The following is a 27,380-nucleotide window of genomic DNA, read 5'->3' on the forward strand; positions in this document are numbered from 1 at the left end:
AAGGAAGGCCAATTTGTTACATGTTTGTAGGGAGGTTTTAATAGGCTTGCCGAAAGATCTAATGTGGGAGGTGAGGGAAATAGAAGAGTTAAGAATGACTCCTAAAATTTTTACCTAAGTGAGAAGACAGAAGGAGCAGGAGATATGAAAGGGGAGGGAAATCAAGAATTTGTAACATCTCATGATTATTAAATATCCATTTGGAGATGTCAAGTAGCCAACTGGATATATGAGTCAGGAATTCCAGAGGGAGACTAGGGCTAGAGATATGGATTGGGGGATCATCCTCAGAGAGATGGTATTTAAGTCTTAGGAAGAGAATAGGTAGAGAGGAAAAGGGGTATGTAAGGGGTGTACTAAAAGCTACTGAGTGAAGAAAAGTAAAGTAAATACAGAGAAGTGACTATAGATTTGGGCAGTGTAGAGGTACCTAATTAGTGGTGGTGACAAAGGCAGCCTCAATGGAACGGTGCAGACAGCAGTCCAGCTGAAGTGGGCTAAGAAAGTCAAGACAGTGACTATTGACTAATCTAAGGCTAGGAAGCAGAGGGAAAGTTCTGATAACATGGGAGAATTTGCTGACCACTAAATGGACATTTTCCAGGGCATTGTTTAAAGGTTTAGGAGCACAGTGGGTGCTGTAATGTCCTAATTTGATCCCCTATATTGGACAGGTGCTTCCATCCTCCAGCTTCTCTGGTGGTGGTAACTAATGGCTCAAGTTCTCCATTGCTAGAGAAGCGCCCTTGACTGACAGAGTCTCTTTGCCAAGAGATCATATACCCCTCCTCCTGGGACAATGACTGCACAGGGATACAAAAGACCACATGGTATTTAAGTCTTAGGAAGAGGGTAGGAAGAGAGGACTAGGGCAACTTTATGGTGATCTCCTTGGATTAGGGCAAGGCTAGAACTTGGCTGAGACCACATCTCTCCTTTTTTTGTTTTTAAAAAGACTTTATTTATTTATTTGAGAGAGAGAGAGAGAACACATGCTTGTGAGCAGGGGAGGGGCAAAGGAAAGGGGGAGAGAGAGAATCTCAAGGAGACCCCCCACTGAGCATGGAGTCATTGTGGGTCTCGATTGCACCACTCTGAGATCATGACCTGAGCCAAAACCAAGAGTGGAACACTTAACTGACTAAGCCACCTAGGTGCCCCAGTCCATACCCTTCTTTCTCCAATTCTGTCTAGCCTTTCTTACCCTCTTATGTGTTTCTCTTGAAGGGTTTTTCTACCACATACCACATGTACCCAGTTGCTTGCCTTAGGCTCTGCACATAGGGAACCCATTCTAAGACTGGCTGCTAGGAGTCTCTAAGGACAGCATTCTGGTGTTGGGCCATTTGCCAACTTTCTGGCAATATGATTCCATCATGGTGGTGAATACAGCGCTAAGAGTCCCTTTACTCCCCAGGCATGTTCTTACAGCGTAAATGCTAAGATACCACCTGTATCTGCTGAACTGAGACAGAGTTCACGTGAATGGGATGAACTGTAGAATATCGTAGATATCGTAGATATCGTAGAATATCTTCTATTTGAGAGATACTGGGGAAAATTATTGAGTGGCTGCTGCAGAATGCCATTGATCCTCTGAAGAGAGAAAAATGCAGGATCTGAGCAATCAATAACCAATTTCAGTTAAAATGTTAGTCAAATGCTTCCTTTGCACCTAGAAAGAGGCTTCATGTCCTGCAGCAGGAGGGAAAACAAAGCTGAAGAGCAAATCTAGGACTTAATTGTGAGACTGGAAGAGTTCTGGAGAAGGCTGAATTTCAGCCTGGCAAGTCTCTTACCTAGTCAGAGCTTTGATAGAGAAGTCATGAGACCCTGTAATCCAGAATGGGAATATATAGATGAATGCATTGGAAATTGCTAAACCTCCAGGTTCCTCTCAAACTTCTGACATCTTGCTGGAAGGAAGAACACCTTCCTCGCTTGAAGAACATGCAGATTCCTTAAATAAGGCAGGTGTCTTGTAAGACACTTCCTTACCAGCTACCTCATTGTTCCCTTCTTATCATCAGACAAAATAATAAGGGTCAAACCTCTGGGCAACTGTTGAGTCTGCTGAGAAGACAGGGCTTTCCCTGGGGCCTGGATAATATGCCCCGGGAAGGGATTGAGAGAGTGTGTCTGCAAGTTGATTCAGTAGGGACTGAATCAAAGGAGCCAAAACAAACCAACAATCACCTCCCCCCTCCACCGCCAGAACATAAAAACATCTCTCTCTCTCGCTCTCTCTCTCTCTCTGTGGGAAAATTTGTTAGCAGGGGAGCACTCTCCCATGACACAGGACTTCACAATCTTGCAAGAGCCCTGGAAGGTGCTTCTAGTAGCTGCTGGAATGATTTTTTTTTTTTTTGAATGATCTTGAAGGCTAGATGAATGTGATGGCCCACATGAAGTGAAATAAATACATCAGAACTCGACTGCAGAATGTGGAAGAAGGAATCAAGAGGGTTGGAGAAAAGGGCATGCTAGAATGCACCATTATAGAGAATGAGGAAATATGTTGGTGAGAAGGGCACCCGGATGGATGGGAAGCTCAGCAGTGGCTGTCCTCTGAAGGCTGGGGCTGGTAATTGATCACACATTTTCAGAACAGAATGTTTACCAAAAACTTATAGAAGGTACTCTTATTAATGGTGAATCATTAGACGCATCCTTTTAAAGCCTTGAATAAGAAAAGAAACAAGGCATCAATTCTATTATGAAATATTGTACTGGAAATCCAACCACTGTAGTTGAAAAAGTTAAAAGTATAAGAGGGTTAAAAATTAGAAAGTAAAACAATACTTTCCCTTAGTTTCAAATACTATGAATAGCTACATAAAAAATCCGTGTTCATCTGTGTATATTTAGAAATAGTAGAGTGTGATTGGGTTATGGACATTGGGGAGCGTATGTGCTATGGTGAATGCTGTGAAGTATGTAAGCCTGATGATTCACAGACCTGTACCCCTGGGGCTAATAATACATTATATGTTAATTGAAAAAAAAAAAGAAATAGTAAGAGAACTAAGTGAGATTGCTGGATTTAAGACGAGTGCTCTTTCTTTATACTAGCAACAGAAAATATAAATTAAAAGTCACCTTTATAATAGTGATGTCACCAACAAAATAATATACATGGGAATAAATCTAACAAAAGTTGGGCAAAACCTTTATGGATCGAATGGTAAAATTTAACTGAAAGACATAAGAAGGGACACTTGGGTGGCTCAGTCGGTTAAGTGTCTGCCTTCTGCTTAGGTCATGATCCCAGGGTCCTGGGATCAAGCCCTACATCTTGTTCCCGGCTCAACTGGGAGCTTGCTACTCCATCGCCCTCTGCCACTTCCTCTGCGTATGCTCTCTCAGTCTCTCTGACAAATAAATAAATAAAATCTAGAGAAAGAAAGAAAGAAAGAGAGAGAGAGAAAGAGAGAGAGAGAGAAAGGAAGGAAGGAAGAAAGAAAGAAAAAGGAGAGAGGAAGGAAGGAAAGAAGGAAGGAAGGAAGACTAAGGAAATCTGTGAACCACAGATTGACACAGACAAGTATCTCTGTCTCCCTGTGTTGGTGGCTGGATTTTTCCTGATTGTTTATTTCACTGAGGATATGGTTCTGCAGGGATCCTGGCTTTATGTGGCATATGAGGACCAACACTCAACCTTATGTGGGACTATGCCTTGGATGTTGTTTCCAGGTGTTAAAACCCCCACTCTTTACTTACAGGATTGGATCCTTCCTTCCCTCCCCTGCCGTCAGTTCAGGTCAACCATAGCATCAGTTTAAGCTTAGGATTCTAGTTTCCAATTCCCTTTTAACTTTTGGCTACTGGCAATTACTAGTACTTTCTTATGATCTCAGCTCCGCACTCAGAAATATATGTGCTTTATTTCATCCAACATCCTAGATTTTTTTTTTTTTTTAGATTTTGTTTATTTATTTATTTGACAGACAGAGGTCACAAGTAGGCAGAGAGGTAGGCAGAGAGAGAGGAGGAAGTAGGCTCCCCGCCGAGCAGACAGCCCGATGTGGGGCTAGATCCCAGGACCCTGAGATCATGACCTGAGCCGAAGGCAGAGGCTTTAACCCACTGAGCCACCCAGGCGCCCCCAACATCCTAGAATTTTGAGGCAGGAAGGTTTCTAGGCCATCTAGTTAATCTTCATACCAACACTGACAGTCTCCAGTTTTTCTTTGTCTTTGTATTTTGCTTCTTTTCTTTTAAATAACATATTTATAATATATTTCTTAACTCAGTCTAATGGTGTCTTTTTCCAAAGGAACATTCAATTCATTTTATTCACACTGAGTCACAGCTATTACACTTTCTATAGCATTCTATCTTATTTCATATAGTTTTTCATTTCATCTTGTGGTCTCTTGGTTTTCCTTTTCTGTATTTTTGCTTGTTTGCTATTTACTTTTTGATTACTACTTATTGCTGTTTTGCCCTTCTATTAAATTTGGGAGTTTAAATATTATTTCCATTAATGATTATGTTTCTTTCCCTGAGTACTCAGTCTAGGGAAAGTCTACCTTTCCTTCACCACTATTAAATGGTGACAAATGCCAACAACTCCCCCCACAACCCCGATCATCTATTGTCTGGCTGCTTCCTACACCCTGCGTAAGATGAGGCTTTAGAACATTTCACTTTCCTACTTTCCTTTTCTCCAACCTGAAATAATAGCTTTGAATATTTTTTCTTCTACCTCCCCATCCTAATATGTTGTCCTGAGCGAGCTCAATACATTTACTCTAAGTTGTTTTTAAGATTTATCCTGCAATAGGTCTCTTCTGTTTTAAGAATCCTTATTTCTTAGATTATATATTCTTAGATACTCATTTTTAATATGCATTTGACTACATGTGCATATGTAGTCAAAATGACATCTAGGTGTGTATTTATTACTCACCACTTTCTTATCTCCATCACTGTCCATCTTGAAGTCTTTGACTTAAAGAAAATTGAGAGTAAGGATTTTCCTCAAGTTTTTTTCTTATATAGGGTCGTAGGTGTTATAGTGTCTGGACCATGTCTATGTGCAAATACAATTTTTTAAAATTTTTAAATAAACACATAATGTATTATTAGCCCCAGGGGTACAGGTGCAAATACAATTTTTGACTCCTTGTGATAACGACAGCAGGGAGTTTTCAACCCTCTTTTGAGGCACCAGAGTGAAGCCTCTCAGCTCTCTGATCATCTCTCACTTTTCTGGGCTTGGGGAGAGAGAACACTGAACTCATTTGCTCAACCCTTCCTCTGCTCCTTGGAGAACTGAGAGAACAGGCACAGTCCCATGAGCTATTATTACTTCTCCCCTGGGGCTCAAGTATCTCTGCGCACCAATTTCCTCTCTGACCTTGCGATATTCTCAACACTTGTACCTAAGTTAATACGTTGCAGAGGAAGAACAAATGAAACCTCATGATAAATCATGGAAGTGGTCAAGATTGCTTGTGAGAACATGGCAAGAGGGATGAGCAGGGGGCCAAGAACAGAAATTTGGGAAACACCATATTTAAGGGGAAGGCAGAGAAAAGGGAACCTAAGAAGCAGACCTAAAAGGACAGGTCAGAAAGGGGAGGAGAACCAGGGAGTAGAAAGTCTCAAGGAGGAAGTGGTCAGTTGAGTCAAAATATAATTGAAAGGTCATTTAAATATTATCTATATGTCTTCACAAGCTGGGGTGAAATCACATTAGCTTTCCATTGAAACCAAGTATTTCAATGACTCCATGTCTCATTTGCCAAATAAGCAGGAAGGATACAAACATGAATGCTGTGCTCCACAGTCTAGAGAAAGCCACATATTGCCTACATGAAGTGCTGGTTCCTTCTGTTTTAGGTGTTTGTTTTTGTTTCCTGTGAGGACATCTTAATTCCTAAAATTCCAAGGGATAGGGATCAGGGACTCTGCATTTTCTCCCTCTCTTCCTCAATATAAATTATTGTATGTGATTGCATGAGTGAAAGGAGCAGCATCTCAGTCCTAAATGTAAATGGACATACGGGGATGGAGATAATAATGAATGATGCTACATTGTATCAGTTCGTGTTCCATAAAGAAGCAGATAGTGAGAGTAAGGTTTACTTATAAAGAGGTTGTTTGATAGGTGAGGGAGGGATGTAGGAAGATCACAGTGAGGTAACACAGGCACAGAGGGCAATTAGTGGCTGACTGACACCATCTTATGCCTGAAGGCAAGAATAGAAGGAGCAGTCACCATAATTGGGAAGGAGAAGGTGTCATATAGAGCGGGCCACCTTGAGAAGAGCAGTGACAAGGGCGAGAGCCAGCTCCAGGTGACCTCACAGGCTTAGAACCAAGAGAATAAATACCATGATTCCCTCCTTTCTATCTCCAATCTCCTGACAAGGATTCCAAGTTGGAGCCAATTAGAGGACAGAGGGTACAGGAATTCATTGATGTAACCCATATAGCAGAAGTGAGAATGGAGGAGAGGGGTGGAGAATGGATGGTGAGGGGCAATAGGAGGATTTCTGGCACAAACGTATCTGCCTACAGAATGTAAGACTTAGATTGATGCTCAATGAACAGGCTCTGTCACATAAGATAAGGACCAAAAAATGCATACTGGATTTGGAAATTTAGAGTCCACTGGCAACCTTAATTGAAAACAGGTCTGGTGGAAATATCAGAAGAGGAAGCCAAATTGCAGTGGACTGGGTTAAAGGGGAGATGAAGACATGGAGAGAGTGATAAAGACTTTGAAGAAGCTCCAGATGATAAGAGGAGATCTGGAATAAACTGGATCTGGGAAACATCAGGATATAGTAGATGTCGTCCATTCTTTATCCCTTCTTGTGTTCAAACCTTTTGCCATGTAGTTTTCTAGTGCTTTCCTTCTTGAACTCTGGAACTGATCAGGTACCTTGCTTCAGCCAATGAGACATCAGCAGATATTGCAGATATTCAAGCAAAAGCTTGAATGAGCCTGTGCTTTAGGGCTGCTATTGCCATGAAAACATGCCCTTGGTAGCCTGCTGGAAGATTACCGAGACAAGGAGCAGAGTGCTCTAATTGCTCCAGTTGAAGCCAGCCTCTGTAGAAGTCAGAGCAGATCAACTGATCCCCAGAAATTAAGGTGACTCAGGAGAGATATCTAGCTGACACCTGACAATTCTAGATAATTGGAGCAAACACTTAACTGTTATATGCCACTGACATTTTATGGTTGATTTTTAATGTATGTGCGTATGCATGTACATATACTTTTTAAGTAAGAAAGAAAGGGAAATAAGAATAGATTTTAGAATTTCTCCTAGATTGGATGACAGCAGCCCAACTTTAAAAAAGCCAGAAACATTATATGAGTGTATTTTAAAAGACTTTGGAGATCATGTAAGCAATAAGGAAGAAAAGAATTGGGATTCCAGAGAGAATGGAACCCTTCTGAGGAAAGGCGGTCACTGCTGGTGATTTTCTCCTCTGGAGGCATTTATTGATTTTAGGACCAGTTCTATATTTAGTCTTTGCCCCCCACAGAAGGGACAATACTGGCAAACAGAAGTCAGGAAGCTTTAGGGTTCACACAGAGCTGGTGTGGCAGATTGGAAACGCAAGGATCCCCAAATGTATGGTTAAGTTCTCCCAAAAGGAGATTTTTCTGATATTGGGGTTGTGCACAGGAGGGTGGGGAAGTAGGCAAGGACTTGGAAAAGGCAGAGGGAAATATTCTATAATCTCGAAGGAGACTAAATCTAGATAGATTAAATTCAGTCTGCCTTTTCCTCAAGGCATTTGTCAGATTTTGAAACTGTAAGGGGGAAGAAGACTGAAGAACTAAAGTTAAAGTCTTCAAAGAGCTTAAGAAATTTCTAACAGAAAAATATATTGAGAAAACTGGACATGCCAGAATACAGGGCTAAGGAACCAGAAGCCAGGATAATAGATGTGCAGAGACAAAAAGGAAAAGGGAAAGAAAGGAATGGAGTAAAAGAGACATGTGGAATACAAACAAAACGGTCTAATAGTACATATAATTGGAGGCCCAGACAGGGAAGAGACAATGAATGGGCAGAAGCAATATTGGAGGAGATAATGTCAGAGAAATGTTCTAAACTTGTGGAAGATATCTCACAGATTCAAGATGCTCAATGAATCATAAAGAAAGTAAATACAAAGGAAAATGCACCAGGCACATCACAGTCAATCTGCTGAAAACCAAAGAGAAAAAGAAAAATCTTAAAAGGTTCAGAAAAAAAAAACAACCCAGTACATTATCTTCAAAAGAACAACAGTAAGATTAATGACAGCCTTTTCAGCACACACAATGGAAGACAGAAGACAATGGAATATCTTTAAAGTGCTGAAAGGAACAGTCAACCTATAACACAGTAAACAATGGAATAATTTAAAACACTTGATTTAAAATAAAATAAAGGAAAGGATAACAAATACATGATACCAATAGAAAAATATTAATCCTAAAACTATCTAAAATATATTGGTTATTGGCTTTAAATTGGCTAAGAAACCCAATTAATAAGATAAACATTGTCAAACTGGATTTAAAAACCACAACTAGATGCTATCTATAGGAGCATATTATATAAGTAAAGGGAAAAGTGGGAAGCAATAAAATTTAAAAATATATACCACAGAAGTACTAATAAAATGGAAGTTCCCAAAACTTAATTAAATCAGACAAAGTCAATTTTTTTTCCAATAAGGAATGAGTTTTATTGGCTTGTTATCGCTTAATCTTCTGCTTTTCTTTCCCCTGAAGTTTTTCATTGGCCTAAACCTAGTGACTTTGAACATATGTGCTTTAATATGGGGTCCATGGCTCCCTGTAGACCCCAAGAGAGTCTTAAAATTTTTTATGAGGATTTATTTTAATTAGGGGTTTTCCCTTTGATCATAGTCTTAAAATTGAATTTTATCATTTTCTTGCATCATTCTGACTCCATATAATCAAATCATGCCATGGAATCCCAATGTCCTTGCTTGTTCCAGTGGTACAGATATAGACAGATTAAGTTAATTTTAAGTAAGAAATTATTTTTGGTCATTAAAGCTATTTGATGATAATAAAGCAGGCAATTTATTTTTATTTTTATATTTATTTATTTATTTAAAATATTTTATTTATTTATTTGACATAGAGAGAGACACAGTGAGAGAGGGAACATAAACAAGGGGAGTGGGAGAGGAAGAAGCGGGCTTCCTGCTGAGCAGGGAGCCCCATGTGGGGCTCAATCCCATAGCCCTGGGATCATGACTTGAGTTGGAGGCAGACACTCAATCATGAAGCCACCCAGGCGCCCCCACTTTTTTATTTTTTAATTAACTACTTTATTTTTCAGAGAGAGAAAGAGAGCACAAGCAGGAGGAGCTGCATGCAGAGGGACAAGCAAGCTCCCTGCTGAGCAAGGAGCATGATAGGGGGCTCCATCCCAGGACCCTGAGATCATGACCTGAGCTGAAGGCAGATGCTTAACGGACTGAGCCACCCAGGCACCCCTAAAATGGACAATTTAATAGGAAGATACATCAATGCTAAATTTGTGTGTACTTAATATCATACTTTCAAAATGTATGAAGTCAAAACTGACAGAACTAAGATTAAAAAATATGCAAACGCAATCATAGTTGGAGATTCTAATATATTTTTCTCAGTAATTTATAGAACAAGTAAGGAAAAATTAGTAAAGATTTAGAATAACAGAACAAATGATCAACTAACTTGAACTAATTGGCATATGTAGATCTCTACACTCAACAACAGCAGGGTACATATTCTTTTTCAGTGCTCATGGGTCAGTTACCAAATAGACTATCTATGGGACCGGAACACTTATATTGTTAATTCTGAAAGCCGGAAATCAGAGTAGTTCTAGAGTGGAATTAAATTATAAATTAATAATTATAATACTTCTAAAAGTTTTTCAGTTAAAGGATTCTAAGTAAACCAAAGTTCAAAGAAGAAATCACAATATAAGTCAGAAAACATTTTGGTTATATAATAATAAAAATGTTTGTGAAATGCAACTAAATTGATGTTCTGAGGGTAATTTTCAGTTCTAAATGTATATATCAGAAAAGGAAAAAAGTTGAAAATCAATGATCTGAAGCACCAGCTCTAGAAGCTGAAACAATAACAATGAGCTAAACCTAAAGAAGACAGAACAAAGGAAGTAATAAAGGTGTGTGTTATTGAAATTCAACATAGATACACACATGAAAGTTGACAAAAGATAGTTATTTGAAAAGATTAATAAACCAACAAACCTCTAGCAAGACTGGTGAAAATAAAAAGACAAAAACAACAAATTAGCATTAACAGGATTCACATCAAATTCTACAAAAAAAGTGGAATTCCCAACAAATTCTAAAAATATTATAAAGATGACAAAAGAATATCATGAACACCTTATGCCAGTAAATTTGACAACTTAGATAAAATAGATATATTCCTTGAGATACAGCAAAATTTACACAAGCAGAAAAACAAATCTGAATAATCCTATATATATTAAAGAAATTAGTTTTGTAATTAAAAACTATCCAACAAAGAAAGCTCCAGGTCCAGATAGATAGATTCACAGAAGAATTTCTTTAAACACATACGGAAGATACAATCTTATGTGAATTGTTCTAAAGAATAGAAATAGGGAGCGCTTCTAAATTCATTTTATGAATTCGGTACAACATTGATAACAATATCTGACAAAAAATATAAGAAAAAGAAATTATAAGTTAAATCTGTTATTGTCATAGATTCAAAAGTTCTAATAAGACTACATAATTATATATAATGTGTATACCATGTAATTTATATGATATGTATTATATGCATGTGTGTATATGTATCTATATCCTGAACAAGTGGGGTTAGCATAGAATTTCAATGTTGCTTTAACATTTTAAAGTCAGTTAGTGGAACGCACTATAATAATAGAATAAAAGAAAGCCCATATGATCATCTCAGTAGACGCAGAAGAAAATTGGTAAAATTCAACACACTTTCATGCCCAAAACTCCACAAACTGGGAGTAGAAGGAACAATATTTAATTGGGTGAAGGAATTTACCAAAGACCTAACACCAGAGTTAATTATGAAATAGTGACCATTTTTCTTTTAAGATTAGAAACAGAGCAAAGATTATTTTTATCAGTTCTATTTAACATTTTACTGAAGATACTAGCTAGGTCAAGAGGGGAAGCAAAAACAAAACAAAACAAAACAAAGCAGATAAACAAAGAAACCCCCAAAATTCCAAAACCCCAAAACAAACAAACCAAAAAAATCCCATGATTTCATACTCAGAAAATCTAAAAAAAAAATCTGTATGTGATTCGGCGGCGGCTCCTGAGCAGACCGGTCTTCTCTCGCTCGTGCACCTCGCTCCGCTTCCTCTGCAACCATGTCTGACAAACCCGATATGGCTGAGATTGAGAAATTCGATAAGTCGAAATTGAAGAAGACAGAAACACAAGAGAAAAATCCACTGCCTTCAAAAGAAACGATTGAACAGGAGAAGCAAGCGGGCGAATCATAATGAGGCGGGCGCCGCTGATACGCACTATACATTCCACAAGCATTGCCTTCTTATGTCTTTTTAGCTGTTTAACTTTTAAGATGCAAAGAGGTTGGATCAAGTTTAAATGACTGTGGTCCCCTCGTTCTTATCAAAGAATCTGAACTACTGACTGGGAAGCCAAACCTCCTATACATCGGCGGGGGAAGGAAAATAACTTGTATGCGGGCGAAGGAAGAAGCTGGGTGGACACAACTAGTAAAAACTAAGCTGGTCCAAGGTGTCTTGCCGGGCGGTAAACTGCAGTTTAGTCAGAGTGCCATTTTTTTCTTTGAATGATTTTAAGTATTGGAATGCATAATTTTTTAATACACAAATAAAAAGTTTAAAATGTGAAAAAAAATCTGTATGTAATCACTATTAGTAAGTGAATTTCACAAGTTTACTGGATACAGGAACAACATAAAAAACTTCTATTTACTGCCAAAAATTGGCTGAAATAGAACCGAAGTAGAAAAGGAAATACAATTGGAAGCGCTAAGATATCAAATATCTAGAGATAAATCTAATGATTACTATACAAATTCTCTACACTGAAATCTATAAAACATGTTGATAAAATTAGAACTTACATAAATGAAAGAATATAGCATGTTTAAGGATGGAAATCTCACTTTAAATAAATGCCATTTCTTTCCCCTTGAGCTATAGATATAATAAAATACCAATCAAAATTCCAGAACCGTTTTGTGGTAACTGACAATTTAATTTTAAATATTTATGGGAATGCAAAGACCTAGAAAAGCCAAGATAATCATTAAGAAGAATGAAAAAGCAGGACTCACGCTACCAGACAGCAAAACCAACAGTAAGGTTAAAAGTAAGGAAGAGTGCTGTTGATGCTAAAGAAGAGCAAGAAGGAGGAGAAAGAAGGAGGAGGAGAGGGGAAGAAGTAGGTAGATCAGTAGAACAGAAAAGAAAGTCTAGAAATAGCTTGCACCTGTGCTGCCATCTTTTTTATGACAAAGGCACGATTATCATTCAATGGGATAGTATAAATGAATCTAGATGTATAACACATCATACAACACACAAAATTGATTTGACATGGATCATAGATCCAAGTATAAAACCTTCTAAAATGATAACGTTTCTAGAAAAAAACCTGAGTATGTCTTCATGATTTTGGGGTAGAGATATTTCCTTAAACATGAAAGAAAAGCATAATATAAGGGAAAAATGATAAATTGACCAGAGGATCTGGAATATTGGTAATCCTGCCTGAATTGGGTTGTTTTGGTTTTCCATTCACCTTAATCATAGGCCAGTAATAAGATACATCCTAGTAGATATCCTACATTCCAGACATACTCACTTCATAGCAGTCCAAGTTCCTCTTGGTAATCAGGATCAAGTACCCCAGCTAGTATAATTCAAAGGCATGAGGGACCCAAAATGCTGAGGTGGCAGTATTAACTACCACTTGATTGGAATCATTGTAGTGTCCCCTGGTGGAAGCATTCTACCCTTTAGAACTAAGGTCTCTAAGATCAGTAGAGCACAAGGTCATGGGGATAGAAAGAAAATTTTTGGTACTGGATAATTAGGGGTAATAGTGAGTAGTGCCACAGCCATTTCCATTCCTTGATTCCGGGACCTGTGAATCCTGGTTATGGTAGAAATAGCACAATACATTGGACCCTGATATAGAACATGTACCACTTCCTGTAGAATATTGCTTCAGCCCTGCAAGGTATTTCCACCTAGCTGGCACTATAAATGAATCTTCAAAAGGCCATTCCACTGTTCTACCAAACCAGCTTCTATAAGGTGGTAGGGAACATGGTAAGATGAATGAATATCATGAGAATAGACTCATTGCTGCACTTAATTTGCTGTAAGGTCCCTTGATCAAAGGCAATGTTGTGTAGAATACTATGATAAGGCATTCTGTAAGTCCACTGATGGTAGTTTTGGCAGAGGCATTGTGTTTAGAGGAGACTAATTCATATGCAGAGTAAATATCTGTTCCAGTAAGGACAAAACATTGTCTCTTACATAATGGAAGTAAGCCAGTATAATCAATCTGCTGTCTGGTAGCTGGCTGATTACCTCAAGGAATGGCACCACAGCTGGGACTCAGTATTGGTCTCTGCTTCTGTCAAATAGTCAGTTGTGGCTTATAGGTCAGCCTTGGTGAGTGGAAGTCCATGTTGCTGAACCCATGCCTAGCCTCTGTCCATTGCCACTTTGTTGCTGGGCCCATTAGGTGATAACAGGGGTACCTGGGGAATGAGACTGACTAGTATCTACAGAATGGGTCATCTTATCCACTTATTAATAAAATGCTCCTCTGCTGAGGTCACCTTTGGTGAACATTCATATGGGACATGAATATCTTCACTTTTTTCTCCCCACCCAGAGAGATCTAACCACATACCTCTTTCCCACACTTCCTTGTTACCAGTTTTCCAATCATATTTCTTCGAAGTCCCTGACTCTCTAGCCAAACCATTGGCTATGACCCATTAATTAGCATACAGTCATGAGTGTGGCCACTTCTTCCAAGGAAAATGAACAACCAAGTGCACTGCTTGAAGCTCTGTCCTTCAGAACTTCAAAGGAAGATTTCTCTTCACTAACTTTCCTTTAGGGATGTCCCAGAAAGTAGTGTTGTAACAGTATACTTCCCAGTTTTGAGTATATATTATGCAGATTCATCTGTAAATCAGGCCTCAGTCTTCTCTCTGTCAACTGATCATATGGAACTCTGCACGAGGCCATAGGCATGTACTGGGAGCAAGAAGGTAGTGTAGCTGGAATAGGGAATGAGGATATTTGGGCCACTTCCTCATAAAACTTTTTTGCAACTTTAGGGCCAGTTTGTGCCTGATTTCAACCCTACCACTTCCATTCGATGATACTGTACTGCTGCATGCACACAACTTTATGGTGCAATGGGTCAGATAACATCCAGTTCATAAAGGGCTGCTTAGGTTGCATGGTAACTTCATGGCCCATGGTTAAGCATTCATTCTCAAGGGGCCTTGTAGTAAATAAAAAGCTGTATATCAAAAGGGGAATAGTTATCTACAGAGGATGGCACAGCTTTGCTCCAAAACTTAATGGTTCCCACTGTGATTTACATATGGAGGCCTGCTATAGGTTTCATAAAACATCTCTATCTGCTACTGACACTTTAAGCACTATCAAATCTACTGGATCATATGGCCCAAGTGGCAGAACTACTTCTGGTGGTTTTACTAGCAGATATTGAGAAAAAAGCATTTGCTGGATACATTTCTATGTATCACATACCATGTACAAGGGACCGTTATAATTTGCTCAAGCAATGAAACCACATCTGGAACAGCACCTGCAGTTGGAGTCACCACCTGGTTAAGTTTATGATAATCCATTGTCATTCCCCAAGATCTTTCTGTCTTCTGTACAGACAAAACGGGCAAATTGCATGGGGATGTGGTGGGAATCATCATCCCTGCATCTTTCAAGTTCTTAATGGTGGCACTAATCTCTATAAATCCTTCAGGAATGTGGTATTGCTTTTGGTTTACTCTTTTCCCAGGTAGAGGGTGTTCTACTGGCTTCAACTTAGCCACTTCTACCATAATAGTCTTCACTCTACAGGTTAGGGAAGTAGTGTGGAGAGATTCTCCGTTGCTGGATATGTCTGTTATGCATTCTGGAAGTACAAAATCATAAAATGGGTTTAGGGACGAACTGGGTTCTCTGTGAGAGAGACTTGAGCTAAAACTTCATTGATCATCTGACCTCACTAAGCTTCTGCTCTGAATTATGGTCTCCTAGAATTAGTATATGTTCAGAGCCAGTGTCCAGTAATCCTTGAAAAGTTTGTTTCCTTCTTCTCAACGTACAGTCACCCCAGTAATAGGCTCTAAGTCCCTTTGAGAAGGGTGGAAGAAAGATTAACACTATGCATTTTTGGTAATGTATCAGTGTTCTTACTCAAGGAGATCTAGATTGTCCTTCATTCAAAAGGTTCTGGGTCTATACATTGGCTCAAGTCAGAATTGGTCAAAGGGCCAAGACTGTTTTAATGATCAAGTTAGATTTCTGTTCACTTGACCTAGAATTCTTCCTCTCATATAGATCAGGCAAGACCTGATCTATGTGTCCAGATCAAGCTTTATATTCCTTCCACCATTATCTAGTAGACCACCCATCTATTTTACCTCTAACCAGCCAACACTATAGATATTTGGAGTCACACTCTTTTTATTACTGCTTGGACTTCACTGTCTATTATAGTAACCATGCCCACCTTACTTTTGATGATTAAGGCTGCTGCATGGCCCCTGCTACCTGGGTTCTAAATATCCCTATTGCTTTTAGAGTCCCTACATTAAATGGCAGCAGTTCCCACTTTAATTTCTGACCTACAGAGAAGAGTGAACCCAGAGCTCTTTAAGGAGTTTGAGGTTCCCTTCACAAATTTATTTCTTTCAGTCATACCAGAAGTTGTGTCCTCTGGACCCTCCAGGAGTGGGTGTGCATGACTTACATGATAAATACACTCTATATCATTCCAATCTTGCTAAATCTTTGGATACCTTCCTCTATAATATACCAAGGCAATTCTGACATTTTAAATTCATTTAGTGTAGGTCATCTTTTGATCTATATTTCAGCTGAAGAACCAAGCAAACCATTAGAGCCCTTTCTAACTCCCTGAACTCCCATATTATATGTAGAATCTCTGCATAGTGGGCCCATATCAACAAATGTGTCCAGATCAAGCTTTATATTCCTTCCACCATTATCTTCTATCTTTCATATTCACCCACAAACATGTTCTCCAAAATTATGCCTGCATAAATTGGAAAAATCATGTTGTTCTTTTGGAGTGTAGTGCAACACCTCATCAGTCACACTTTGTAACTCACCTGTTGGGGACTGCTGAGACTTGAGTGTAGTTATAAATCTAAGAGCCAAGTGGGGTAATGAGGATGTGTCTTGGAGGAAAATCAACAGTGTCTTTAAAGGTAAGTACTTCAGGCAAAGCAGGATCAATCTCTTCAGATGGGATGGAAGGACTGCTTCTACTGGCAAAGAAGAGTAAGAATTATTTAGGATTTAAATATCTCTAGCCTTATTAGAATCTTTCCATATGTCTTCATACTAATTTTCAGGATTCCACTACTTCTCAATTAAGACCTTGATTTTAACAGCAGAAGACATAACCTTATATGCAGAAAATTCTAAGGAAACAAAAAACTATTATAAGAAATGGGTTCAGCAACATTGCAGGATACAGATTAATATTAAAAATCGAATATATTTCTGTACACTAGAAATGACAATTTCAAAAATAAAGTTAAGAAAATAATTCCATTTACAGTATCATCAAAAAGAATAAACTACATAGGAACAAACTTAACAAATGAGGTGCAAGACTTGCACATTGAAAACTATAAAGCTTTGTTGAAAGATATTAAAGAAGATGCAAATAAATAGATAATCACCTCATGTTTATGGGATGGTAGATTTAGTGTTACGAAGATAACAATACTCTCAAAATTGACCAACAGATTCAGTGCAATCCCTATTAAAATATCAACAGGTATTTAAAGTTATTTTTAGAGAAACTGACAAGCTGACTCAAAAACTCCAGTGGAAATTCCAGAAACTAACAATAGCCAAAACAGTCTTAAATAAGAATGAAGTTGGAGACTCACATTTCTCAATGTCAAAACATACTACAATCAAGTAATCAAATAATCAAAACAGTGTGGTAGGTACATATATGAATGGAAAAGAATTTACAGTCCATGGGGCGCCTGGATGACTCGGTTGGTTAAGCATCCAACTCTTGGTTTTGGCCTCTGGGTCATGATCTTAGGGTCGTGAGAAGGAGCCCCACTTTAGTCTCCATACTCAGCATGGAGTCTGCCCGAGATTCTCTGCCTCTTCCTTTCCCTCTGCCCTGCCCCTCACTCATGTTCTCTCTCTTTCTCTCTCTCTAAAATAAATAAATAAAATCCTTAAAAAAAAAGTTTGCAGTCCAGAATTTTTATATTTATGGTTAATCAATTTGTGACAAGGGAACTAAGGCAATTTAATAGCGAAAGAAATTCTCTTTCTCTGGGGCTGGGACAACTAAATGCACATGCAAAAAGAATGAAGTTGGATCCCCTACCTCACACCATATCCAAAATTAATGAAAAATGGATGATAGACACAAATGTAAAAGCAACAATTATTAAATTATTAGAAAAAAAACATGGGAATAAATCTTCATGACTGTGTAATAGGTATATCTTAGATATGGCCCCAAAAGCACAAGCATCAAAAGTAAAAATAGGTAAATTGCACCTTATTAAAAGTTCAGTTTATCATTTTGTGTGATAAAAGATAACTTCATTTCTTTCCTTCAAATGATATAATCTAGAACGTGAAAAGACAACCTATAGAATAGGAGTAAATATTTGCTAATCATATATCTGAGAAGACACTTGTACACAAAATATACAAATAGCTATTACTTAAAATTCAACAATAAAAAGACAAATAACCCAATTATAAAATCAAAAGTATCTAAATAGATACTTCCCCAAAGAAGATATACAAATGATCTAGCATGTGAAAATATGCTCCACATCACTTATCATCAGGGAGATACAAATCAAAACCACAATGAGATGCCACTTCACACTTAGTAGAATGGCTAAAATTAGAATGACAGATAACACTGTTGGCAAGGTTGTGGGGAAATTGGAACTCTTACACACTTATGGTGGAGATGTGAAATGGTGCTGCCATTTAGCATCTTGACAGTTCCTCAAAAATAGAGTTACCATGTAACTCAGATGTTTAACACCATTAACTGATTATTTACAAATTAAACTATCCGTGGTTACCAGTTTATCTCCACTAATCTGGCTAAACAATAAAAATGCCATGCCAAGTAAACTTAATTAAAAAAAAAAAAAGAGAGAAAAGGATAGAATCAGGGAGGGATACACAGGGGATATAAAAAATAACAATAATGTTCTTTTTCTTTAATGGGTATCCTTGTATTGTTATTCTTTAAACTGTACATAAATTGTACTTTAATTATTATTTTATATGGATTAAATATTCAATAAAAATGAAATACCAAGTGTTGGCTAGAAGTTGAAGCTACTGTTCCTTTCATACATTGCTCATGGACTGTAGCAGGTACAAGCACTTTGGAATACACTTTGGTAGGTAGTAATACTAAATATATGTAAAGCCTACGACCATGGTATGTATATACTCAAGCTTTAGTGCTTATGTCAACCAAAAAATAGCTTTAAGAGTGTTTATAGCAGCATTAGTTTAAAAAAGCATCAAAGTAGAATAACATAAATGTCCATTAATAGAAAATTTGATTAATAATATGTGTTCTGCTAATACAAAGGAATACTAGGCAAAACTTACCTTTGGTAATAGAGGTGAAAATGTTGGTCACCTTGTGGGAGGGTCTTACTTGGGTTTGCAAGGGGTACTGGAAGTGGTTCATTGTGTATATATGTACTCACACCCACTTAATTTTTCTGAACTGTACATGTGTTTGTATATTGTCCTGTATGCATTTTATAACATATTAATAAAAGGTGAGAATAGATTTATGCATATCTTTCATTTTGGAAACAAACACAAGAGGTATATCTTAAAAACTTATGAAAATCTTACTTCTGAAGTAAGAACAAGGTTGAACAGAGAAGAGATAGAACTCCCCTGAGTATTCCTTCTCATTTAGTTTTAACTTTTGAACCACATTAATAATTTTTATATCAAAAAATTTTATCAATACAGATCAAAACATAATTCTTAGGGTATAATGGCAGAAACAGAGGTGTTGACAAGTAATTTCATCTTCTGTTTTTCAATTTCAGTCCCCCTGGGAGTTAGGTTGGGGTCATATGACTAATACTGGCCAACAACCTATAAGAAGAAGACTTTGGGCTTCAGCAGAAGGGCTGATTTTGTTTCACCATATGTTTTCTCTCCTTGCTTTGGGAATCATGGAAGTGATATCCTGAGACCCTGGGGCCACAGGATGGAATTCTTTCCAGATCTCTAACTCACCACATGGAGCGTGACTACCCTGAAGAACCTCTCACTTTGTACTGGAGTATCTGAGAGTGAGAAGTAAACCTTTTTTGTTGTTATTGTTTTGTTTTAATTTTTAATTCTAGTTAGTTAACCTAGTAGTGTTACATTAGTTTCAAGTCTACAATATAGTGATTCAACAGTTCCATACATCACCCTGTGTAAGAAGTAAACCTTTTTGGGGACTAGTTTGTTGCCTCAACAAAATCTAGAGTATTCCGATCAATAAAGATGTAAAATTGAGGTGATTTGTTGAGAGGGAAGAGAAATAGTGGCTATATGAGGAGAATTGGGGAGAGAGATACTCTGATATTCTTGGAAAAATGAGAATGAGAACATTTATAGAATATTAAATCTAAAAACTACAGACATTATTCCATTCTTTTCATTTTGAAGAAGAAGAAACTAGAATGAAACACATAATGAGTTAGTGTAAAGACAAGATTGAAACCCTGGTTTTTAGGACCTTGAGAAGGGTCTCAGAGTTAGGCTACTGTTACTTTGGGAGCAGCTGAACTTTTGTTTAGTATCCTTTAGACATTCTGAACTTCATTCAATTTCTTGGTGAAAATTCTAGATAGGAAGAGCAGCAGCCACTTGAACTATCAATGTTTTCCCCCAACACTGAAGTCACAACACAATCTCCTTTCCACTTCCACTTTACTGTCCTTCCATTGAAGCAGTCCACTGGAAATCATTAGGAATTTTTTTTTTTAATGGGAAATGGCATTTATACTTTTTACTCTATACCTCTAATTGTTTGGATTTTTTTTTTAATGATTTGAATCACCACTGTAAACAAAGTTAAAAAAAAAGAAAGAAAGAAAATGTCCTTGGTGAGAGTTTTGTTCCTCCATCTTTGATTTTTTGGGGGGTGGACAAGTTCTTTCTTTCCCCACATGTAAGAATAAGAAGTATCTGTGGCATTGTTTGAATCAACTTCTTGGGGACCTGGATTATTTTGTGACAAATTTACTCTTTTGATTCATAAAATATCTTTCTGCTTCAGCATTCCTTAAAACCAGGTGACAAGACATACTCCCCCTTCCCCAACCATATCTCTATAATTTTGGTAATTTCCTCCTGTGTCTTCCTCAGGTTTATATTGGTTGTTCCTTACTTTTTGTTCCCATCCCCGTAACTCTCCATTTCTGAGCTATGGCCATCACTAAGGCAGATACTTCCTTACCTCTTTTTCATCTGACCCCAGAGATTAAAGGATGCCATTGTCACATCATCATTGGCCAGCCAATCAGGTGGGCACCTCCTAGCAATGACCTCCTTGTTCCGGAGGAATTCTCAGGCAGCTTCGATGGAAGGAGGGAGCCAAGAAGGAGTCCTGGCATAAGTTCAAAGATGATAATTACAACATGGATTGTGTACATTCTTGCCCGGAAAGGTGCAGGGTTCCCCTTCCCACCAAAAATCAGTTCAGTAAGTAGAGCTGGGGGTAGCTACCTGGAATTGTTTCTCATCTATATGCTCCTTTCTGAGCCCCCCACTGCACTTCCAAGAGATCTTTATATATATAAAGATGTATAACTTTGGATAAGAATGGAAGAGGGCTATGTCTCTAGGTATTCTGAGGGCATTAACTTACCAATTTTTTGCAGGACGTTGAAGTTGTAGAAAGCGAGGCTGTATCTGTAGTACAGCACTGGTTGAAAAAAGTGAGTAATATTCCTCTATGACTCAGGGTACCCCAAATTCTAGAGAGCTGGCCTCCATGGGTGCAGGAATCTAGACTCCTTTCCCCTTAGAACTGGGAAACTCAAGTTCATTGCTAAACACCCTGCCTAGAGTTGTGTCTAATTCACCAAATGTCCTAGAAGACCCTGGGGCTTATGTGATCTTTTGGCAGAGATGTGTTGGAATCACCACTATCACCACCTGCATCTTAAGGATACTGGGTGAGGGGTTTCAGATATGTCATCCCCAGCTACAGGGCATCTCAGGAATACTTGAGATAGGGCCATGGACTTAATGAGTCCTCTGGAATTCTACAGGAAGGTAGTAATAGACATGCTTATGGCAGGAACAGTGACATACAGAGTATGTAAATGAGGACACGTGGGATGTGTGTTGTGACAGAGGGGAAAACAGGGAAAAGGCAGAAGAGACAGACTTGGACTCAGATACAATTTCAGGGGAAATTGCTCACCTTTCAGACTGAAGAAGAAGCGTCCCAGGACATAAAGGAGAAGATGTCTGCCGGCTGCCTTCCCACCCATGGCCAAGATGTGCATGTTACCAGAGACGTGGTAACTGAGAGTTTAAGATAGTTATCCTAGGGGAGCGGGCAGAGAGGGAGGTGGGCAGGCACAAGGTCCAGTTGAAAAGGGTCTTGGGCAAGTGGACAGAGCTTGTCCAGGCTGGGCTCCATCCTGGCTACGGTGTCCTTGCCGAATAGTAATCACATGTACACTACGTGGATTTCCTAGGTGAAGCACCATCTCTCAAAGTCTGATTTGTTGGCAAACCAGAGTCAAGAGGTCCTGGAGGAAAGAACAAGAATCCAGTTCATAAGATGGAGGTAAAGCGTCTCATTTGCCCTGAGTGGAATTGTGGGGAGGGAGGCAAAAGTCCCGCACCTTTGGGATTCCTGGCCAACACAAACATAGCTATTCTTCTCCAGAGATGTTGACTTCTCTGGCTGAGAAATTTTCCCCTTACTTTGGGGTCTTAAGGGAATATTTTTGCTATCTTGAAAGCCCAGCTCATTGCTAAGATTTAACATGACTTGGGGGGTTGCAAAACTGGGCTTGTTCACCATTTCTTCAATGCTTCTGAATAAATTTCAGACTTCTGTTACTTTTGCACTTGATTTGTTCAGAAGTGGCTGCACTTTAAAGAGCTAAAAGAAAATAAGCTCTTAAAATGCAAAAGCCTGAGCCCTCATCTGCAGCTGAGGTGAGAGGAGGTTTCTCAGAGCCCGAGGCTAGAATTCTGTGCTCCACATTTCGGTGATTTTGCCAGACTCCTGCCGTGCCTGCAGGAGCACGGACCACCTCCTTCTGCCTTTCTTGGCTCGGAAGGGGCTGAGACCCAATGTGGAGGGAGCTGAGCCTGGAAGCCAGCTCATTCCCTCTGGCGTAAGCTTCCCTATTTCCTTTTCAGAACTGTGTTCACTTGCGGTCTCTTTTCCCAGCAGAAGAATTGTGGAATTAAACTGGTCCTCCATGAAACTGTGGAGGCGCTCTCTCTCTCATTTCTGTACTTTCTTCCCATGCCCCTATCGCCCCTTTGTTCACTTCTATCAAGGTGGACGCATTTCTCAAGAAATGTATTTTTGCTTTGGGATATCCAGTTTTCTTGTGTTTACCCTTTACGGTGCCATTAGCATTTTACAGCAGGATTCAAAAGCTCAGGAAGGAGTGGCAAATGGTGGAATTGGAGACCATCCAGGGAAAGACTTTTTGGATGGGAACCCCATTCTAAAATTGTAAATGTTGTGGACTGTAATCCAGCCATCCTCACACGTGGGAGCCTGTCCCTGCCCAACATGGCTGCACTGGATGGGAGCGGTTCCTTGCGGCAGTTCCTTGGTCTGGATAATACGAATATCATCTTCAAAAATTTAGACCTAGCTGTATGGCACAAGTAGGTTAAAGCTTTGGAGACAAGCTACAGGAATCACAATTATCCATATATAATTTTTCCACTCTGGACTTTTTAAACCCATAAACTGTGCCTGTCTCCCCCTCCAATCCACTGGTTTGGCATTCTTTTATTAGTTTTAGTAAATATGTAGTCAGGGAATACATATCCCTTCATTAAGCAACAGCAGATACTCATTTATTTGGTAGATGTTTTCTAGGTCTAAAGATGGAGTCAGTCCCCAGTTTCAAAGGGATAAAAGTGAACTAGATGAATAAGGTGTGTGAATATTAGAGAAAATGGCAGAAAATTCATGAGGAGTGCAAGAGCAAGAGCATAGTCTGAAGGACCCCACTTTTTAAAGTTCTAGGCATTGCTGCCTGGGAGACCCTGGAAAGGTTTCTAGCAGGGCATTTACTTGGACTGACCCATGGGCTGGGCAGGGACTGAATAAACAGGAGAGGGGAGGAAGGGGCTTCCACAGGTCATGGGAGCCTTGGGAACTTGGCCAATTCCATCAGGCCAGTGTGCAGGGCTGCAGCCTTTTCTCTGAGGCCTACCCCTTTCTGCCTTGGGCTGGGAGTAATCTTTATTCTTTCTTACCCCTCATTTTGGGCACTGACCCAACTTTACCTTGAGAGAGTGATAAATGAGCACATTTGTCACCTCCAGGCTTCAAGCCCTTGAGGCAATATCAGTGTCTTCACACTGAAAGCCCCAGAGCACCTAGAACAATAGAGGCAAAGTTGGAAAATTCAGTGGGCAAACTGGTTTTGCTGGAACGGAGGGTTTGCGGGAGGAGAGGGGATGGAGCTGAGGAGGCCATGAGCTGGACCACAGAGACAGAGGCAAATCGGCATGGTGAGAGAATTTTGCAGAATTATCCCTAAACCATAGTAAGTATGGCATAAAGTAGGTGATAAAGAGGTGATACGGAGATGGAGAGGAATTTGGGGTGGGGGCGTGAATTCCACATCTTACAAGATCACTGACCTGCTGTGTAAAGGCACTTAACCTCTCTGTTTCTTCAACTCTTCTTAGGACCATTTGCTGCCAGCCCAGGATTACTGGGTGGCTCAGGGGTACTGATAGTAAAAAACAAAACAAAACAAAAACCTTTGTGTGCCTCATGCAAGAGGAGTGAAGGACCAGCTCAAGAGTTCATGGCGACAGGGTCAGAACTATCGTTTGTAGGATTCCAACCCATTCACTATGCCTAGTGAAAGAGAAACTCAGGAACCCCAATGTCTAAATGGTGTTTTGCAGCCATACCCGTATCTTCCAAGTGCCAAGTGAGGCGAGGACTGACATTGTGCGAGAACGAATAGAGCAGGTGAGACGAAGGTAAGCTGTGGGAGATTATCTGATTCGTACACCTAATAGGGTTGGGTGGCGGAGGGCGGCGGAGGGGGGAGGTCTCTCTTCTGCAGGTTCCCTGATCATGTGTGGAGCGCTTCGTAGGACTCTGCTCCAGGGCCTGAATGGGGCAATGGCTGACCAGGCACCCCAGATCCATACCAAAGCTGGGCAGGCTTTGCCATCCCATCTGCCTTGTTCCTCTTCTCTATCCCTGCAGCATATGCAGCCTTACAGATGAATCATCTCAGGATATTCACAGCAGAAGTTCCTATGCAGAATGCTGAGAGCTACAGGTGAGAGGGCCGACCAGTGGGGAGCTGGGCAGAAGAGACAGATGTGTTGGGTGTGAGACAGGACACTGGGGTGGGAGCTTGATCATAAGGTTTAGCCTTTTCTTTGGTGAGGGGGCCTATACTTGGGGCCAGGGAGAGTGGGGGATAGGGCAGCTGCCTCAGGGTCCTGCAGTGCCTCTCTTAAATTTCTGGAAGGACTCTAAGTCAAGCTCAGATTGGCCTGACTCTTTTAGCTGTGGTGTCACAGTGAGTGCTTCTCAATTACACACAGGCCAGGGACCTCCTGGGGATCTTGTGTTAGTAGGTTGTGGGGGGCCTGCTGCTCTGCATTTCTAACACTCCCAGGCATTGCTGCTATAGGTCTACTGACCCCACATTGAACCCCAAGATCACAGAGCACTGCGGTCAGGAGTGAGGGCACATAGATTTTGGCCCTGCCACCCATTAGGGCCTTGACATTAGCTCCTGTGACTACTTGACCTGTCCTGGGAACCAGTGGTCACAAGTAGCCATTTATGTGGCTCTGGGAGGTAGAAGGCCAATGACACGGATGTACTACAGAGGCCATTCATTCAGGAAAACGTTACTGCACTTTTCCAGGGGTGAGGACTGAATTGGCAGTCACAGGGGGCTGAAGGAGTGTTTTAGACCCAGCCAACTCCCGACAGGCTTAAAGGAAGGCCGTGGAGATATTGCGCTGGCATTTATGGAACACTTACTATATCCCAGCTTTAGCATAAAGCATTGTCAAGATTTTTCATCTGATCCAAAAGAAACTTAAGAGAAGGGGCGCCTGGGTGGCTCAGTGGGTTAAAGCCTCTGCCTTCAGCTCAGGTCATTATCCCCAGGGTCCTGGGATCAAGCCCCACATCGGGCTCTCTGCTCGGCGAGGCACCTGCTTCCTCCTCTCTCTGCCTACTTGTGATCTCTGTCTGTCAAATAAATAAATAAAATCTTAAAAAAAAAAAAAGAACCTTAAGAGGAAGGCATTGTTCATGCCCATTATACAGATGGCAGCAGTTAGGCCAAGCCTTAGGAATGGACACTGTCTTTCAGTCCAGCTCCATCCTGGGCGAGTTGAGTTATGCCTCTGTGCCTTGATTTCATCAGACTTCAGAACAGTGTCCTGAGGAAAATGGCTATCAACACTTCGTAAATGACATGATGTGCCATGTCAACTGTTTCCTAATATTAAACACATGAGGAATCAGGGTGCTTGCATGGTCTTCTGAAGTTTGAGGAAGCAGATCCAGGTCTGTCTGGTGCACCACCATCCTTTCCTGCTGTGGGTTTTCTGGTCTAACGCAGCTCTAGGAAAGTCGGGAAGGTGTGATCATCAAGCCCTTTAGCCATCCTGCATTTCTGTGACATGGCCCCTGGACATTCCTCTGCTTCCTAGGTTCATGTCCTTCAGGGTCAAGGAACAGCCTTTGTCAAAAGAACGTCTATCACCCCTTGACCAGAGGAGTGACCACACCTGGACAGAGAGGATCTGGCGGCCGAGCCCTCCTTCCTTGTGACAGTGGCACCACTGGAATCTTCCCGCTGAACTGTTAATAAAGAGACAAGCTATTTAATCACTGTCCTGGCCTCCAGTGTGAATGCTTTCTACTCATGGACTTGGCTCTGGGGACACATAGATGAGGGACACACGGCTTTTGGGGAGAGAGACACCAAGCCAGCATAGAACTGTGTCAGTAGGCCATGCTGGGTGCTCCTGGAACACTAGAAGGGGTGTTGGACGAGGCCGAGACAGGAAGACTTACTGGGGAAGGTGTGGTTTGTTTGTTTCACTCAAGTATTTATTTTATCTTTATTTCTTTTCTAGCTTGCTTCCTGTCTTTATGTAGATCCAAGCTTTCTTTCTTTCTTTCTTTCTTTTTTTTTTTTTTAAGGTTTTATTTATCTGTCAGAGAAAGAAAGAGAGTGGGCACTAGGAGGGGGAGTGACAGGTAGAGGGAGAAGCAGGCTCCCCACTGAGCAGGGACCCGGATGAGGGACTTGATCTCAGGACCCTGGGATCATGACCTGAACTGAAGGCAGATGCTTAACCCACTGAGCCACCCGGTGTCCCTACAGATCCAAGTTTCTGACCTATATTCTTTTCCCTCTCTGAAGAACTTTCATTTGAGGAGAACTTTTCATTTGATTTCTGGCTGAGAAAGTATTTCTACTCACTCTTGAAGGACAATTTTGAAGGACATAAAATTCTAGGTTTTTTTTCCTTTGACACGTTATGTGCCCCACACTCTTCTGGCTTGCATAGTTTCTGAAGGGAAGTCACGTAATTTTTATCCTCACTCCTCCTCAGGTAGATTTTTTTTCTGTTTCTGGCTTTTAAGATTTGTTCTGTGTCTGATTTTCTGCAGTTTGAATATGCTATGCCTAGGTGTAGAGTTTTGGGTATTCACCCTGCTTAGTTTTCTGAGTTTCCTGGATCTGTTTTATGGGACCCACCATTGCAAAATTCTCAACTACTATTACTTTGAATATATATATTTTTTCT

At 40.1% G+C, this 27,380-nt stretch overlaps 2 protein-coding genes across 2 annotated transcripts; both read left to right on the plus strand.

Annotated features, from left to right (window-relative positions):
- Nucleotides 1-11,343: 11,343 nt before the first annotated feature.
- LOC101674359 (thymosin beta-4) lies at nucleotides 11,344-11,610 on the plus strand. The gene has a single exon (XM_013062137.2). It carries the CDS (start codon nucleotides 11,394-11,396, stop codon nucleotides 11,526-11,528), a length of 135 nt encoding a protein of 44 aa, XP_012917591.1. The 5' UTR covers nucleotides 11,344-11,393; the 3' UTR covers nucleotides 11,529-11,610.
- A 9,291-nt stretch (nucleotides 11,611-20,901) lies between these two features.
- Nucleotides 20,902-26,451, plus strand: SPATA19 (spermatogenesis associated 19). Its single transcript, XM_045080526.1, has 7 exons — nucleotides 20,902-21,059; nucleotides 21,239-21,295; nucleotides 21,794-21,886; nucleotides 22,067-22,158; nucleotides 24,489-24,566; nucleotides 24,799-24,874; nucleotides 26,274-26,451. Exons 1-6 carry the CDS (start codon nucleotides 20,982-20,984, stop codon nucleotides 24,863-24,865), a joined length of 465 nt encoding a protein of 154 aa, XP_044936461.1. The 5' UTR covers nucleotides 20,902-20,981; the 3' UTR covers nucleotides 24,866-24,874; nucleotides 26,274-26,451.
- The last annotated feature ends 929 nt before the right edge of the window (nucleotides 26,452-27,380 follow it).

The sequence above is a fragment of the Mustela putorius genome, unplaced genomic scaffold (assembly GCF_011764305.1).
Source record: "Mustela putorius furo isolate JIRA1106 unplaced genomic scaffold, ASM1176430v1.1 tig00000460_pilon_pilon_pilon, whole genome shotgun sequence".
Lineage (NCBI taxonomy): Eukaryota > Metazoa > Chordata > Mammalia > Carnivora > Mustelidae > Mustela > Mustela putorius.

Excerpts from the sequence above, each read along its gene's own strand:
- LOC101674359 (XM_013062137.2), top strand. The coding sequence starts at position 11,394 with ATGTCTGACAAACCCGATATGGCTGAGATTGAGAAATTCGATAAGTCG.
- SPATA19 (XM_045080526.1), top strand. The coding sequence starts at position 20,982 with ATGATAATTACAACATGGATTGTGTACATTCTTGCCCGGAAAGGTGCA. Across the intron at positions 21,296-21,793 it reads TACAGCACTGGTTGAAAAAA|ACTGAAGAAGAAGCGTCCCA; the intron begins GTGAGTAATATT and ends CTCACCTTTCAG. Across the intron at positions 21,887-22,066 it reads TGCATGTTACCAGAGACGTG|GTGAAGCACCATCTCTCAAA; the intron begins GTAACTGAGAGT and ends TGGATTTCCTAG.